The sequence below is a fragment of the Setaria viridis genome, chromosome 6, assembly GCF_005286985.2.
Source record: "Setaria viridis chromosome 6, Setaria_viridis_v4.0, whole genome shotgun sequence".
Classification (NCBI taxonomy): Eukaryota; Viridiplantae; Streptophyta; class Magnoliopsida; order Poales; family Poaceae; genus Setaria; species Setaria viridis.
The window spans coordinates 6,380,317-6,396,220 of NC_048268.2; the positions used below are offsets into that span (position 1 = coordinate 6,380,317).

The window sequence follows — 15,904 nt, forward strand, 5'->3', positions numbered from 1 at the left end:
TCGAAGAGACGCGCATTACGTTCCTTCCACAAGCTCCAGATGATTAGCATGAAGAGTGTACCAATTCCTCTTCTCTTCTCCCTTAGCTGCGTTGACATGTGCCCACCAGTCTTGCAGGGAGCAATTAGCAGCTTGGAATGTGCAGACCCACCCCAACTAAGTCAAAGCTCCCCACCAGGTCTGCTTCGCGTAGGAGCAGTTTCCGACTCCTGGTCGCAAAGCCAACAGGATGCGTGAGCCTCCAGGTTATGGCGCCATCCTCTGTCAGCTGTGCAGAGGTGTCCTTTGGTTGGCAGCCATGCGAAGAATTTGATCTTTGGCGGTGCCCAACTCCAGAGGATACATCCTCCAGATCTTCCGACAGCTGCTCCTCCGAGAGGCGATGCTAGAGGTTGACGTATTCAACAAGCGCCTGAATGGACAATCGTCCATGAATGTCTTGAATTCAGCGCCGATCAGTCAATCCTTGCTCCACTATTCTGATCCTGGTGATTCTCTTAGGAATTGTGGCGAACAGGTTCGGGGCAAGCTTGGCAACATAGACGCCATCTATCCAACAATCGTTCCAGAATAAGGCACGTTGTCCCTTGCCAACTCGAACCGTGACCGATGCGTCAAAGAAGGCCCGCACTTCAGGTTCGACATTGATTTGCAACGTAGACCAGGCCCTCGTAGTGTCCGTCTTCTGCAGCCATAGCCAGCGCGCCAAGAGGGCAAATCCGGACAGCTTGAGGCTGATGATGCCCGAACCACCCCAATTTGTTGGACGACAAATATAGTAGGCCATGCCACAACGTTTTTCTTATGGATAGCAGTATCCTTTCCTGTCCACAGGAAGTTCTTTGATGTCCTATGGCGTCAGCTTGTCAGACATCATCAAGTAGATTGGCATGGCTGATAGCGTCGATTTGACCAGGGTTAGGCAGCCGCTTTTGGCCAGCAGTGGACCCTATCATTCCGGCAACTTAGCCGCGGTCTTTTCGATCGATGGCCTAAATTGGGATTTAGGTAGGGCCTTAGTTGACAGTGGCGCTCCCAAGTACTTGATCGGAAATTGTTGAACTGGACTGGACAGCACCGACAGAAACTCCTGCAGCCATTCTTCGTCGTCAAAGATAGGTGTGACCGAGCATTTATCCAAATTGACCTACAACCCGGATGCATCAGTAAAGATCTGCAGAATATGCTTCACCGCCCGCTGCAGTTGGTGCCACCAACAAAATAGCATCGTCCGCATAGAGACTGCAGTGGTGCCTGATAGCAGGCAAAAACATCGGTTGCAGAACCCCGTCTTCGGCCACCTTGCAGAAGAGTCGGTTCAACACGTCCATAACGATGATGAACAACATTGGCGATAATGAATCGCCCTGCCGTAGGCTGCGGTGGTGCTCAATCGGCTGACCCAGCTATCCGTTGATAAGCACTTTCGTGGACGTCGTGGATAATAGGATAGAGATCCGGTCGTGCCACCGTGCGCCGAAACTCCAAGCTTGTAACACTTCTAACAGGAATTGCCAAGAGATAGTGTTAAAAGCCTTTGAGATGTCCAGCTTGAGCAACAATTTTGGCATCTTATGTTTCTTGAGTATCACCACGATCGTTGCACATATTTGAAGTTGCCAAGGATAGACCGGCCACGAACGAAGGCGCTCTGGTTGCAAAGGACAAGGTCAATTGGTTCGCTAGGAGTTTGGACAGCAGTTTTGGGAAAATCGGTCGGTAATCCCTGGGTAGGCGCGCGTCGATATTGTTGGGGATGAGTGCCAGGAGAGCACCGTTACCACAGGTGAAACCACGCCGGTCCGCCGCGAAGAAGGCGCCAGGAGAGCACCGTTACCACAGGTGAAACCACGCCGGTCCGCCGCGAAGAAGGCATTGACCGCCCTGAGCACGTATGTTTGATCACCGGCCATGCTGCCTGATAGAACGCCGCCGTCGTACCATCCGGCGCTGGTGACTTATCCGTTGGGAGCTCCTCGATTACTTGCCAGGTCTCCTGCTCCGAGTACGGAGTTTCCAAAGCAGACAGATCTCGAGGAGATATTCCCAAACAGTCCATATTTAGCGTGCACGGTCTTGTCCACTCTGAGCCTAGCAGCGTGTCGAAGTATTCAAAGAAGACCTGCGCCATTGCTTCTGTTGTGAACACCACCCCGACCCCATCATCAGCACAGATCCGCGCATGCAGGAGCTATATTGTTCGCTGCCGTCTGATGATCAACTGGTCCGGTTGGTGCTAAGTTTTAACTGCTAACAAAGGGCTTCGTTCCAATAAAAATTAAAATTGACGGAGGAGAAAATAAATTAATTCATATGTGTGTCCGCCTCTTGGAGCATCGAGTCTATCTTAAACATTTAATTGCTGTACATGCAAATGTTCCTCTCCAGAAGCTACATTTTGGATTTAAAATCTTTTAAACAAAAGCATCATCGTAGGCATATATATATGGAGATAATGAAATAATATGATAAGGACATAGACAGACATAAATATTACGAATTTACGATCATATATAGACATATATTGCAAAAATGAAAGAATATGAGAATCATATATTAGTTTGAACCTTTGGATCATATGAACCACACAAATGGTCACTATAAAAACCGATCAGAATTTTGTTGATGAGCCATTAGCTCTGGCCTTAATTTGGCTTATAAAGATATTGACCCTACATTACACTAACGGCGACATCCTGGATCGGTTGCTGCAACATTGTATAATGTGACATCCTCAAAATAAAAATAAAGACAGAGTAGCTCTGGGACGAGATTGTTGTGCAACTACTAAACATCTACTAGTGCTAAGTAATTTCGATTGTTGCGCAAATACGACTAAGACTCCAGCACGAATCTTAAGAGCCAATTCGACAATGTAGAGTTTTTACAGCTGAGAAAAATCACGATCATGAACAAACCCTGATTCAAACTATGGAACATATGCCACAATAACAATTGGCACACATCAGCTAGACCACCCAAGTTGTTGTGTTAATTAGCCTTGTCTTCGTATGCAGCAATTAGGGAAATGCAGCTCTTACCACTTAGCAACAAATATGTGGCGTTTGCTACTTTTCTGAACACCAGTTCCCTCACCGCCCCAGCCGTAGTTACCGAATTCAGAAAAATAGTGCACCAGACTCTGTCAACATAGTATTGTGCAGTAGTACTCTCAAAGATAAAACTGCAGGCATATATGCCATCTAATAAAAAGCTTAATAATGACGTTATAGGCATGCACTAACTCAAGATCAATCTGGCATTCTGGCTAAATCAAGAGAAGAGTACTCACATGCAATTGCAGCACCTCTAGCTGGGGTACCAAATCCAAGTAGTTAGCCAACTGAAGAATTCCATTGTGGCTATTTGCATTATTGGTGGAGATTGTTACTTGAAAAGTCAGATGCCTCAAATTCATGAACATGCATGCTGGTCCTGTTGTCAATGTATGCACCTGAAACATGTTAGAAACAAAAAAAATAGAAAAGAAATATTAACATTTTCTAGAACCAGGAGGTCAAGGAAACCGAAAGATAAACACTGGATACCTCTGAGCTGCCGAAATACTGGGAATTGTGAATGCATGACCCAGTCCTTTATTACTGTTTTCTTTAATTCGATACTGTTGCGGTCCCTAATTTTGAGCAACGACCATGAAGCACTATAGGAAGCACATCCCCTTGGTACTCAAAATGAGAAAGACCAGGAACATGAAACTCAACCATCTTGACACGCATATCGGAAATTAGCAAATGTTGCAGTTTATCAAGTCGGCGGTTCTCTATGTATATTCAGATTGTCCATACCAGAGCACCCGATGAGCTCTAACTCCTCAAGAATACAACAGTTTAATAGCAAGACTTGAAGATCTCCAATTATTGGAACACAGCGCAAATGAAGCCTCCTGAGTTTTGTAAAGCCACATGTATCAGAGTGTGGCTCAGTAGAAACATTGGTGAGAAACCTAAAGCTTCAAGGGGGAAGTGATAAACCTCGTTGGTTGGTCTTGGCCCTAATAAATCTCCATCTGGCCACATGTTAATATCAATGATCTTGGCCTTACAATCTGTACCTGATGCTGAATTTGTTGAGCCCTATTCCACTGCGCTGTTGGATAACAGAATTTACCATCTCAATGAACTGTGGAGCTATTTTGACAAAATCCTAACAAGTGGGGTGGTTTATGGTGCCATCAAAGCATAGATTAGGGTGTTGTGTCCAGAGCTTTCTCCAGTTTCTCGACACAATGCTTGTCCTTGCAGCATCTTTCAGTGGCAGCGACGACATCACAATAGACTGAATTTCCTGCAGCAAGGAAGGCCGATAAGATAATTAACAAGACTCATTTGCTCAAGGTCCAGCACGAGCTTCACTGACTTGATTTTGATCCCCTCGATCCTACCAAGAGGAAGAAAAGAGCAGTGATCTTAAACTTTTAATTGCTCTACATGCAGATGTTGCAAAATGCCCAATATGTTTCTTCTTTTTCTTTTCTGCACATTGATGGATTTGGCCTCGCAAAATGTTGCAAGTGATCTTTCAAAAACGAACCTTGCGTAGGCTAAATAAAAGTCGATTAGATTCATTATATTCTTCTTATATCACAGTAATATCAAGTCCTTTAAAGAGTTTGAGTGTATAAAAAAAACAGTAATAAATTTTTTTAATTATAACAATGAATACATAGTTAATATTATAATGAAGAAGACACAATTGACATGTTCCACAAATACCATACTAAGACCTTGCATGACAGTATCTATCCCTGCATGAGTACTACTACAATCACTGCAGGGTATCTGATAAACTGATTTTGTTGAATTCTAGAGGGTGGTAGCCTGCCTGCTATCCTCAGTTGGGCCTCCGTTGTCACTGGAAGCCCGTTCAGCCTTTCGAACCCGCAATCGTCCAGTATCGGGTGAAATCTCGGCCCATTTTTCTTATTCTTCGGAAGAGGCTGGTCAACCACCGGTGCCAGCAGAAACGGCGAAGCACCGGCGAGTCGGCGACGGCGACCAAGCCGTGGCGGATGGAGCGCCGCAGCGGCGTCCGCGACGCGCTCGCTCCGCCGCCGACTCCATCCGTTTCCTTCCGCATGGAGGCCCTCCCCGAGGTGAACCCTCCCCTTACCCGATTCCGCTTTCCCATCGCTGCGTGGGGTTAGGGGGGCACCGAAGCGAGTCGATGGTGTGGCTAGCGAGCGATTCGGTGGATCATTTTCGAGCTTGCAGTGTCGTTGCTGCATCGCTTCCCCCGGCCCCCCACGAACCTGCACGCTGATTGGGCGATACGGTGTCCAGCTTACTGTTGTCTCTGGATTCTTGGGGAGGCGAACGAGCATGCTCAGTACCGACAAGTTCTTTCTTTCTTTTTACTAATGTTCATCAGGCTCAACCACACATCTCTAGTTGTTTGCCTATCTCCTAGTGCGGCAATGATGTCTGAATTAATTCTACTCATGCTGCATTGAGTTTCAGATGGCCTAGTTCGTTTATGAAAATCTGATGTAGATTTGTTTTCTCTTCACCGCATTCATCGTGCTTACTGAAATTTGCTAGCTTACTGAAAATCTGAAGATCGTCTGGACAACATGCTAGCTTAGCTAATTTGGTAGAAATAAATGTCTCCCTGGTGTGTTTTAGGTTTCTGCACTATCTTTCATATCTGTTTCAATGTCCAATTTGCGTGCATATGTGCTTGATTTTTATTTACAAAGAACATTGAAATCCAATATGTGCACTTCAATCATTGTGTGTCCTGACTCTCGAGTACTCTGCGACTATCATGCCTATCAGGTGGTTTTGATCCAGATTCAAGTCCTCTTATCGACCTTTCTTATCACAGGAGATTCAGCTTCTTGTACTATCGCTGCTGTCACTGAAAGATGCTGCAAGGGCAAGCACTGTGTCGAGAAACTGGAGAAAGCTCTGGACATGGCACCCTAATCTATGCTTTGATGGCACCAAAAGTGGGTCTGCTGATGAGGATAGTGTCAAAATAGAAAAGGCAAAGTTCATTGAGACGGTTAATGCTATTATTCAGCAGCACAGTGGAATAGGGCTCAATAAGTTCAGTATCAGGTGTAGCCTTCAGAACAACTCCTCAGATCATCTTGATAGGTGGATTTGCTTTGCGAGTGCAGCAAAGGCTAAGATTATAGATCTGAACCTGCAGCCAAAAAGGAACGATGCATGTCGAACCGAAAACGTTTATCACTTCCCTCTTGAGGCTTTAAGTGCTCAGGGTTTCCCTTTTATCCAGTCCTTGTTTCTCACCAATGTTTCTATAGAGGCACTCTCAGATATATGCAGCTTTACAAAACTCAGGAGGCTTCATTTGCACCATGTTCAAATAATTGGAGATCTTCCAGGGTTGCTATTAAATTGTTCTATTCTTGAGGATTTGGAGCTTATCGCCTGCTCTGGTGTGGCTGATCTGAATATAACACACCAACTAGCTAAACTTAGACATTTGCTAATTTCCAATATGTGTGTCCACAAGGTCGATTTTCATGTTGCCGGTCTTACTCATTTTGGATACAAAGGGGATGTGATTCCTATAGTGCTTCATGGTTGCACAAAATTAGAGAAGGTAACTCTCACATTTCAGATGCCGTTGCATGAACAAGTCAGCAATAAAGGTCTGGGCCATGCCATCACCGGAATTCCCAGTATTTCGGCAGTCAAGGAGCTAAACATACGTGCTTATATGCAGGAAGACCAACCGATCTGGTCCTCGCAGGTACCTGGTGTCTATCATTACTTGCCCCCATAATTGTTCAAACAGTTTGTTCATGTCTTCTTATTTATTTTGGTCATGTTTCCAGGTGCCTAGGATGACAAGACCGACATTCATGTTTGTGAATTTGAGGCATCTGACCTGTGAAATAACTATTTTCACTAATAGCCCAAATACGCACACTGGAATTCTTCAGCTGGCTCACTGCTTGGATTGTGCACCCCAACTGGAGACACTGAAACTGCATGTGAGTACTTTGCTGTTTTCTTTTTGCTTTTCTTTCTTTGTAGACGAACATTAGCCTCCTGTCGATTCAGCCAGATTAACATGCGATTTATCAAATCTTTGGGAAACAGATGCAATACCATGTGATGGGCAGCCGCTGCTGGCCTGGTGAGGGAATCCTCCCTATGCGCCGCCTAGATCACCTCAAGACGGTCTACATGAGCGGGTTCCGGTGCTACCGGCCTCAGGTCGAGCTGCTGCATGGCATTCTGGAAAATGGTGCTGTGCTTGAGCATGTAACCATTGAACCAACGGTGACGCTCTATGTTGATAGCATAGCGAACATAGGTGTACCTGAGGACAAGATTTGTGAATGGGCGCACCGTGCCTCGGAACGCTTTGGTAAAGCCATCACTGTCGTAAAAGCCCATCGACGGCGGTGGTCGTAGTGCCGTGCATACAACTTGTATTTACTTAGGGTTGAGTGAGTGAGCAAAAGTGTGTTGTTTACTGTACGTGCTTTGTTTCCATGAGAGTAAATTTGTGTCCGTGTTAGGATTATGACAGTGAAAGTCTTGGAGCTGGTCCTTTTTGTTTTATCTTGAGAACTTCTATGTAATTATGTGGTCAGATCCTTCAAATAACGTTTGTAGAAGAAGGGATCCCGGATCGGAGATGGATATCCGCTAGTCCCGCTGCCTTGCTCTCCTTCAGCAGTAGCGTTGGATGGAGGAGTACGCGGCGGGCAAGCTGAGGAGGCTGGTGCACCCCCGCGGCGTCAGCGATGCACTCGGCCCTTCCTCCTCCTTCCACCTGGAGGATCTCCCCGAGGTAAGCTCCTTCTCATGTCTCCGCTCCTCTTCGCTGGATCCGAATGGATTGGGGCTGTAGGAGAAAAAAAATTAACAACAATGAAGTTATTATCTTGGATTCTCCAATGTTTGAGCCTTTGAGGACGACTTCATGAGAAGCCAGTATTTCCTCATCTGTACTATCAACCTGGTTGTTCCTAACTGTGTTTTAGATCCCTGCGCCATATCTAGTACATTCTCCCCATACAGCATACGGTTCTCCCGTGCATCTCATGTCCAAATTTCAAGCTGGTTATTTCCAGTGTTCTGAAATGGGTCTAACTCTTCGTAGCACGATCGGGCATAGTTTTACCTTCACTCTGTTCACCATGTTGCCAGGAGTTTGGTAAAATGTAAAATCATCTGGGCCCCAGTATTCCATCCTAGCTGAATTTGGTGGTGGTAGATGCATTTCTTTTAGTATTTTGGTTCCTTTGCACTGTATTACCAGTTTCACTGTTGGATTTTTGTGTGCTTAGATTTTCCTTGCAACAATTTAGAACCTCACTGAAGTTTGGCATACATACTTTAATCGTTGTCTGTCCTGAATCATGAGTACTTATGATTATCATGCCTATCAGGTAGTTTTGATCATAACTCGATCTTTATTGTCCGTTCTTGTCACAGGAAATTCAACTTGTTGTATTGTCGCTGCTGCCACTAAAAGAGGCTGCAAGGACAAGCATTATTTCGAGAAACTGGAGAATGCTCTGGACACATTTCCCTAACCTTTGCTTTGATGGCGCCAACGACCAGTCCACTAATGATGATAGTATCAAAATAGAAAGCGCAGTGTTCATCGAGACAGTAAATTCTATTATTCAGCAGCACGGTGGAATAGGGCTCAATAAGTTCAGCATCAGGTGCAGCCTTCGGGACAACTCCTCAGATCATATTGATAGGTGGATTCGCTTTGCAACTGCATCAAAGGCTAAGATTATTGATATGAACCTGTGGCCGAAGAGGAATAATGTAGGACCAACCAGAAATGTTTATCGCTTCCCTCTTGAGGCTTTAGATGCTCAAGATGGCCCTTTTATCCGATCCTTGTTTCTCACCAATGTTTCTATAGAGCCACACTTGGTTATTTGTGGCTTTATGAGACTCAAGAAGCTTCATTTGCACTGTGTTCATATAATTGGAGATCTTCCAGGCTTGCTATTAAATTGTTCTAGTCTTGAGGACTTGGAGCTCATCACCTGCTCCGGTGTAACTGATCTGAATATACCACACCAACTCGATAAACTTAATCATTTGCTAATTCGTTCCAATATATGTGTCCAGATGGTTGAGTTTCATGTTCCTGATCTTTCTCATTTCGAGTACCAAGGTGATGTAATTCCTATAGTGCTTCATGGTCGCCCAACACTAGAGGAGGTAACCCTCAAGTTTCACAAGGCATTATTTGACCGAGACAATAATAGAGCATTGAGTCATGCCATCACTGGAATTCCCAGTATTTCCACAGCGAAGGTGCTAAACGTGCATACACAAATGATGGAAGATCGACCAGTCTGATCCTCACAGGTACCCGCTGTTTATCATTATCTTTGCTCACCTCGTAATTTTATTGGTGTGTAAATGTTTCCTTATTTGTTTTGGTCATGTTTAAGGTGCACAAGTTGACAAGACCGGCATGCATGTTTTTGAATTTGAGGCATCTGACTTGTAGAATAACTATTTTCACCAGGGGTCCAAATAACCACGCTAGACTTCTGCTGCTGGCTCACTATTTAGATTCTGCACCCAGATTGGAGACGCTGCAATTGCATGCGAGTAATTTCCTGCTTTTGTTTTTTTTTCTTCCTTTGGTTACGAACAGTATCATCCCATCAATTTAGCCAGATTAACATGCCATTTATCAATCTTTTGGAAACAGATGTCTTATGTTGTGGCGGGTGGTAGCCACTGCTGCCACGGTGAGGAAGCCTCCTTCCGTATGTGCCGCCTTGATCGCCTCAAGACGGTCTACATGAGTGGGTTCCATTGCTTACCGGCCTCAGGTCGAGCTGCTGTGTGGCATTCTGAAAAATGGCACTGCGCTTGAGAATGTGACCATCCAACCGTTGGTGACGCCATACGGCAAGAACTCATTGAACATATACATACCTGAGTACAAGATTCGTGATTGGGTTCGTCGTGTATCGCAACGCTATGGTAAAGTGATCACTGTTGTAGAGGCCCCTCGACCGTGTTTGGGTCATGTTTATTAGCAATGTATTGCTCTGAACTGTATATTTTGTTCGTGTGGGAGTAAATTTATGTCCGCGTTAAGATTTTGGCAACGTTGGAACTGGTTCTCTGATTTCATCTCGAAAACAAGTTGGCTGTGTATGTTGTTGAGAAAATTGATTTTGTTTCCCAATAGGTGCTATGTATTAAATTGGAATTCACAAATGTTAAAATTAAGGATATAGTTGTCTTTTTGTAGCTGTTTATGTTTACTCCTGATGTGCTAACTCTCTGATTAAGGGCCTGTTTGGCACGGCTCCACTCCATAACTTCAGCGACTCCAGCAAAAAAATCCAGCCAAACACGTCAACTCCAAAACTTCATGGAGCTGCCAACTCCATGTAGCTGTAGTGCAAATGGGGCTGGAGTTTTGAAGCACCCCTTTTGCTGCTCCAAAATGTCCTCTTTTGAACCTCCTCGTGGAGTTGGTGGGTAATTACCCACCACTGCCACTGGTTACACAAAAATAACGTTTCATTCTTTCTGTTTGCCTCGCGCCTAGTCGCCCGCCCGCGCCTGTACCTGTGCCGGCGGCTAGGGACCCTAGCCTTGCCGCTGTCGTAGCCCCTGCCGGCGGCTGGAGACCCGCTGTCCACCCCCGCCGCAGGCCGGCCGAGCCCCGCCGCCAGGCGCCCTAGGCCCGACGCCGGTCCGCCCGCCCGCCTAGCTCCACCCGGCGCCTAGCTCCGCCTCCCGCCGCGTCTGCACGAGGCCCGTCGCCGGCCGTAGGGCCCCGCCGCCGACGCCCCGACGCCGGTCCGCCCGCCCGCCTAGCTTCACCCGGCACCTAGCTCCGCCTCCCGCAGCGTCTGCACGAGGCCCGCCGCCGGCCGCAGGGCCCCGCCGCCGGCCGCAACGCCCCTCCGCCGAAGGAGATCCCCTGTCGCCCGTCCAACCGCCCGTCCGCTAGGTGCGACCGTGGCAACGATGACCAGTGGGCAACGGCAAAGAGACAGAGGGAAAAAGAAAGGAGGAAGAAAGGAGGGGGAGAGGATGACAAGTGGAGCCTAAATGAGGGCAACAATGGCAATCAACACTAAAATCGATTTTTTTGAAGCTGAGAGTACCCATCTAGCTAAACACCCCATTTTATTTCTGGAGTGGAGCTGACTCTACCTGGAGTTCTGGAGTAGAGCAGCTTCACCCAGAGCTGGAGCCATGCCAAACTGGACCTAAGCTAGCTCCATTCAGGGCAGCTGATGGATCATGTGCTAAATCATGCACAATGGACAAGATTCCTCTGAGATGTGCTATATGCAAACTAGTTGTTCGGGGTGCCGACGAAGAGAACATATAATGAAGAGAAGAGCCCAACTGCTGTAAACATATAACTTGGCATACTCGAGGTTCATTTATCAGAACAAATACAACATCATACATCGAATTACCCCATTACAAGTGTCAGATCATACATCATGATAGAGTACTGAATACAACAAGGTAGCTGCTACAAAAGAGATCCGTAAAATTATGGAACTGATCAGTCGATGACCTGGGTAAACAACTCTCTCTAAAGTACAATATTGTCTCTAGGCACTGATCTGATGCACGATGCATCTACTAGAGCAACCAATTTCACCCATGACCAATTGCAGAGCTGTGACTTTGTACACCTGGTGCGATACGCAACAATTTGCCAGTATACTTTGGTACTGTGATGTGGGTATGTCAGAACAATCAACAAACCAATACAGAACTGTTCATTTAGGCAGTCTGTTGCAAAACCAATTCCCAAATATAACCAAGTGTTAACTAGCTAGACATTTTATAGAACAAATTTGTTGGCACTATCAGCCATTCTGGAAATGTTAAGAGCAATGGAGTACAATCTGTTCGCTCTTCAACAGAAAGGATAAAATAGGGATGCTGACATATTTACTTGAAAACCGTATATTTGTCCAGGAGACCGTCACACTTAGTTCAAATTTGCTTGAGACAAAGGGATGCCTTAGGTAAGCATATGACAACATGTTGGTTCATAACGAACTCATGCAAAAGGAATGACAACAATACTACCAATGGGGACAAACCTGCACAGGAAGCTTAGATGGAAATACATGCACAGGAAGCAGCATCAGAGAACTTTGAAGACCATGTATGTATCAACATCAGATACTTCAGGTCATAAAACCTCCTCATTTTGCTTCGTTTGACATCTTAAACACTAAAGCTTTGCTCAAGCGTAGTTATGAATACTGTAAAGCTAAAGCAACACACACAAAACTGAGGATGGACACAATTAATATGATTTCACTGAAAACAGTGTAACATGTTGGTAGATGAAGCAATCAGAGAACTTTGAAGACCATGAATGGATGTATCAACATTCAATTCAGATTATATGACCTCCTCATTTTACTAATTCAAATCTCCAAAAAAAAAGACATTTGGATTAGAAAATGTAGGTAAAGGAAGCAATCAGAGAACTACATGCCCCCTCATTTTTCTTCTCAATGACTAATACACATCAGCTCTGATCCAAACATGAAGCATCACTAGGACCAAATTCAGATGACGTAATTAAGAAACTTGAACACTACTGGAGTACTAGACCAACAAGCATCAACTGTATGAGAAGGTAGATAGAGAAAGCAATCAGAGAACTTTGAAGACCATCCAAGAATCATCAACAGACAACAGCACAGTTAGTTTCAGATGGTATAGCTTCCTCATTTTGCTTCACATCTACTACATGTTTATTCTTAAGCAAAAAAACTAGCTAGTACACATGAAAGAATGTGACCTACTGAAGAAGATAAAATGAACTTTTAAGCGATCAGAGAACTTTGAAGACCATTTGATGTGTTATCCACACGAAAACTCTCAGATGCTTCAGTCTCCTCACATCGCCGAAGCCAGCATGTTAGACTCAATAAAATGATCTTGAGAAGGCAGCAAAACATCCGAGCAAGAAACGCATCAATGGAAACAGCAGCAGGGTGATGCAATGTGGACAGAGGATGTGATCTGGGAAAGCACTGGTTTCCCCAGAAGTATCGAGCCCCTGCCCAGTGCATGAATCTTGCACCCATATATACCCCTTTCCTCGCATTTTTCCCTGCATCCAACCTCAACAGAGCAGGGGGCTAATGGTGCTAGCTAACCAGAATAAAATCCATACGAATGCAATTGGGTCAGATCCGGATGCAAATAGCATCAGCATGAATATCACATATTTCAGATGCAAATTTGATCCAAAAAAGAAACAACAACAAGAAGAGACAGCACAAATGATCCATCTACAAATCATCAACCATGTCAACAACAAGAAGAGATAACACAAATGGATCAGAAAAGGGCGCGCGTGTAGCGGTGGCGGCGGGTTTAGCGGCCGGCGGCTCTGGTAGGAGCGAGAGAGATTGGGGGCGAGGGTTTTAGGGAGAGGACTGGAAGCTAGGGCTTTTCTGTGGGCTTGGGCTGCAAAATCTACTAGGCCTTGGGCCACTCATATTTTGGACCAGGCCTTTGGGTCCAACTAATGTCACGGCAATGGGAGACCCGGCAATGGGGCTGGGCCAGAGCGAACTAGAGACCCGGCTTGAAGGGCCACCGTGCGAGCCCAGCAATGACTGGAGCCGGAGGAAGCGGTAAAGCACCGGCGGCAACGGTGATGGCGACGAAGCAAACAAGTGATAGAGGAAGTCTTTGATGAATTTTTTAAAGTCATCTCACTCCTTCCCTATGGCTCGTATTTCATGATAGGTGGAGTTATAAAAGATCTTTCCTAATTTATTTGTTCAATTCTGAAAAAAAAGAAAAGGAAGAAAGAGATTTATGGGGACTGCCCCCTATATCTCTTAGGGTATATTGTAGGAATAATCAAACTATTCCTTACAACAGTCTGGCACATTTTCGTCCTCACAAATAATGATCCTTGTAGTCATAACCGTAGAATAGATCCTAATCGAAATGCATACATTTGATTCATACACAATTAGCATGGTAAGAAGAGATGTATTTTACAGATTAGAGAGGGGCTATCTAAATCCTAAAGTAAAAGCTCGCGATTGAAGTACTAACTGTCCACTGTCATGAACTTTCCCCGTTTGATGTTTCCCAATACGGTTGCTTGGGGTCAAGCAACATTTGATACCGGGGGAGGTGTGACACCCTGACTGCTACATCGTCCGAAGAGGAAGCGTAGAGCTGGAGTACGTCTTTGTAGGCAAGTAATGTAGTTGTGTGCGTGGGTGGCATAGCGGTGTGGGATCGGGCTGTCAGCCCGTGTAACTAGTTAAAGGTCAGACGGTGAACAACCGAGACATGTCTGAATATTTTGTTGAATGAATTACTCTCCGGGGTTCAGGTTCATCCCCTTCCCCAAGCTACCCTCTGATTCTTCCATCTGTGACGTACTCATGTCGCCGGCGATCTTTGACGGCCAAGGGGCATTACACGGAGGAGGCTGGAGCGCCACGGCGGCATCAACGAAGCACTTGCGCCGCCGCGGCCGTATCCGTCCGTCTCCTTCCGCATGGAGGACCTCCCTGAGGTTTACTCTGCCCCTCCGCTTTCGTTGGGTCGGTTTGGGGGGATGGAAACGAGTCCATGCTTATCAAGTTGCTAGTGTAGCAAAACAATCCGGCAAATCGTTTCTGAGCGGAGGCCCTTGCATACGCCAACCGTGCGGTTTACCTCCGGGAACGTACGTCGTTGGAGGAATCGATTCAGACGAAGAGAGCGAGAGCGGACCGCGCTGCCATGGCCACGGCCATGGCCACGGCCTCCGCCTTGCCCTAGTCGGCCGGTTGGCTGGCGCCGGTCAGGTAACTCCTTGCTGGAGCGCTCTCAGTTGGTGTTTCCTCTGGTCCCGCTGTCCTTTTCCCCAGAGACGTTTGCCAGGCCTCTAGTTTCTCACCACCCCTGGTGACTGATCTCTTCTGTCCGCTGTTCTTTTCTGCCTGCTCTTGGTTCTTCTTGGGTTTGTCTTCATGGCCTCTTTCAAGTTTGTCCAGAGTCATGGTTTTGCCTTTGCTGCCAAGGTGAGAGATCTGCTTGGATCCCAAGTGGTCCAACCCCCGTCTGCTCAGCATCAAGGGTTCTCTCTGGTGATAGCGTTCAGCAGGAACAATTTCCGGCTGACTCCGCCTTCCGTGAGCCATTGTCTCCAAGCGATTCTTGGCGGGCCTGCCTCGGGTTTTCACGTTTCTCATCTGGGCCATCAAGTATTCAAGTTTCATGTATCCTCTAAACATGTTGGCTTTCTCTGTATGGACCTCAAGGATTTCTCTTGTGATGGTTTTCATGTTGGGTTTTTCTTCAACAACTCCTCCGGGCTAGCGCAGGCATTCTCCTTTGCCAAGAAAGATTCTGGGCCTGCTTATCACTGGGAGCTTGTGCGCCCCAGAAAAGGAAAAGCGGTTTCTCTTGCTGCTGATCAGACTATGTTGAAATCTGATGATCCCTGGAACGTTGGCTTCAACAAATCGGTTAATTATGATAAGGCTTCTCAAGCTCTCTCTGGATATCGTTTCTATGGAAGCTCCTCCCAAGCAGCTAAGGGTTTTCATGATGATAGTTCCCCTTCTTTAGCATCAAAAGACTGCTCTTCTTCAGGTTTCTCCCGGTCTTATGCGGAAACTATTAAGTTAAATTTGAACAAGGATTCTCCCCTCTCGGGTGTCAATTTGGTTCCTCTTGGAGATCGACCTCTTCTTCGCAATTCAGCTTCCCTGGTTGGCACCTCCTCAACCTCTGATCGACCCTTGCCGTTGGCTCCGAAGAAAGTCAGACAGTCGGTTTTCCAACGTCTGGTCATCCCAGGTTTGAATCGGTCAAATGTGCGGGATAATAGGCCGGTTGTAGGGCGTGGGCCTTCAGTTTCTAGGATCTCTAGCTTTGATCTTGCTGGTTCTAGA

General features: G+C 46.1%; 2 protein-coding genes, 2 non-coding genes and 3 pseudogenes across 9 annotated transcripts; 2 read left to right on the forward strand and 5 right to left on the reverse strand.

The window, feature by feature from the left end:
* Positions 1–3,187: 3,187 nt before the first annotated feature.
* Positions 3,188–4,751, reverse strand: LOC117861691 (F-box/LRR-repeat protein At3g59210-like; annotated as a pseudogene).
* A 193-nt stretch (positions 4,752–4,944) lies between these two features.
* On the forward strand, positions 4,945–7,562 carry LOC117861022 (F-box protein At1g60400). Its single transcript, XM_034744476.2, has 4 exons — positions 4,945–5,113; positions 5,845–6,741; positions 6,827–6,985; positions 7,095–7,562. Exons 1-4 carry the CDS (start codon positions 5,030–5,032, stop codon positions 7,410–7,412), a joined length of 1,458 nt encoding a protein of 485 aa, XP_034600367.1. The 5' UTR covers positions 4,945–5,029; the 3' UTR covers positions 7,413–7,562.
* Positions 7,563–7,653: 91 nt separating this feature from the next.
* LOC140223070 (F-box/LRR-repeat protein At3g58900-like) lies at positions 7,654–10,244 on the forward strand. Of its 6 annotated transcripts, XM_072294486.1 has the most exons (5): positions 7,654–7,794; positions 8,442–9,191; positions 9,272–9,341; positions 9,505–9,590; positions 9,694–10,244. In XM_072294486.1, the coding sequence occupies exons 1-4, from the start codon at positions 7,690–7,692 to the stop codon at positions 9,549–9,551; spliced, it is 972 nt and encodes a 323-aa protein (XP_072150587.1). In that variant the 5' UTR covers positions 7,654–7,689; the 3' UTR covers positions 9,552–9,590; positions 9,694–10,244. The 6 variants fall into 6 exon arrangements, 5 of the variants coding, with proteins under 5 accessions (XP_072150587.1, XP_072150588.1, XP_072150586.1 ...); XR_011898497.1 differs by having other exon boundaries at positions 8,442–9,341; XM_072294487.1 differs by lacking the exon at positions 9,505–9,590.
* Positions 10,245–12,116: 1,872 nt separating this feature from the next.
* Positions 12,117–12,191, reverse strand: LOC117862296 (small nucleolar RNA R160; annotated as a pseudogene).
* A 138-nt stretch (positions 12,192–12,329) lies between these two features.
* Positions 12,330–12,406, reverse strand: LOC117862295 (small nucleolar RNA R160). The gene has a single exon (XR_004641950.1). It is a non-coding gene; the product is annotated as a small nucleolar RNA R160 (small nucleolar RNA).
* Positions 12,407–12,636: 230 nt separating this feature from the next.
* LOC117862297 (small nucleolar RNA R160) lies at positions 12,637–12,725 on the reverse strand (annotated as a pseudogene).
* Positions 12,726–12,817: 92 nt separating this feature from the next.
* LOC117862298 (small nucleolar RNA R160) lies at positions 12,818–12,897 on the reverse strand. Its single transcript, XR_004641951.1, has one exon. It is a non-coding gene; the product is annotated as a small nucleolar RNA R160 (small nucleolar RNA).
* Positions 12,898–15,904: the final 3,007 nt, after the last annotated feature.

What these genes read in the sequence shown, in the direction of transcription:
- LOC117861022 (XM_034744476.2), top strand. Translation starts at nt 5,030, where the DNA reads ATGGAGCGCCGCAGCGGCGTCCGCGACGCGCTCGCTCCGCCGCCGACT. An exon ending in GCATGGAGGCCCTCCCCGAG is followed by an intron (nt 5,114 to 5,844) that starts GTGAACCCTCCC and finishes TTCTTATCACAG; the next exon opens with GAGATTCAGCTTCTTGTACT. An exon ending in TGGAGACACTGAAACTGCAT is followed by an intron (nt 6,986 to 7,094) that starts GTGAGTACTTTG and finishes TTTGGGAAACAG; the next exon opens with ATGCAATACCATGTGATGGG.
- LOC140223070 (XM_072294484.1), top strand. Translation starts at nt 7,690, where the DNA reads ATGGAGGAGTACGCGGCGGGCAAGCTGAGGAGGCTGGTGCACCCCCGC. An exon ending in ACCTGGAGGATCTCCCCGAG is followed by an intron (nt 7,795 to 8,441) that starts GTAAGCTCCTTC and finishes TTCTTGTCACAG; the next exon opens with GAAATTCAACTTGTTGTATT.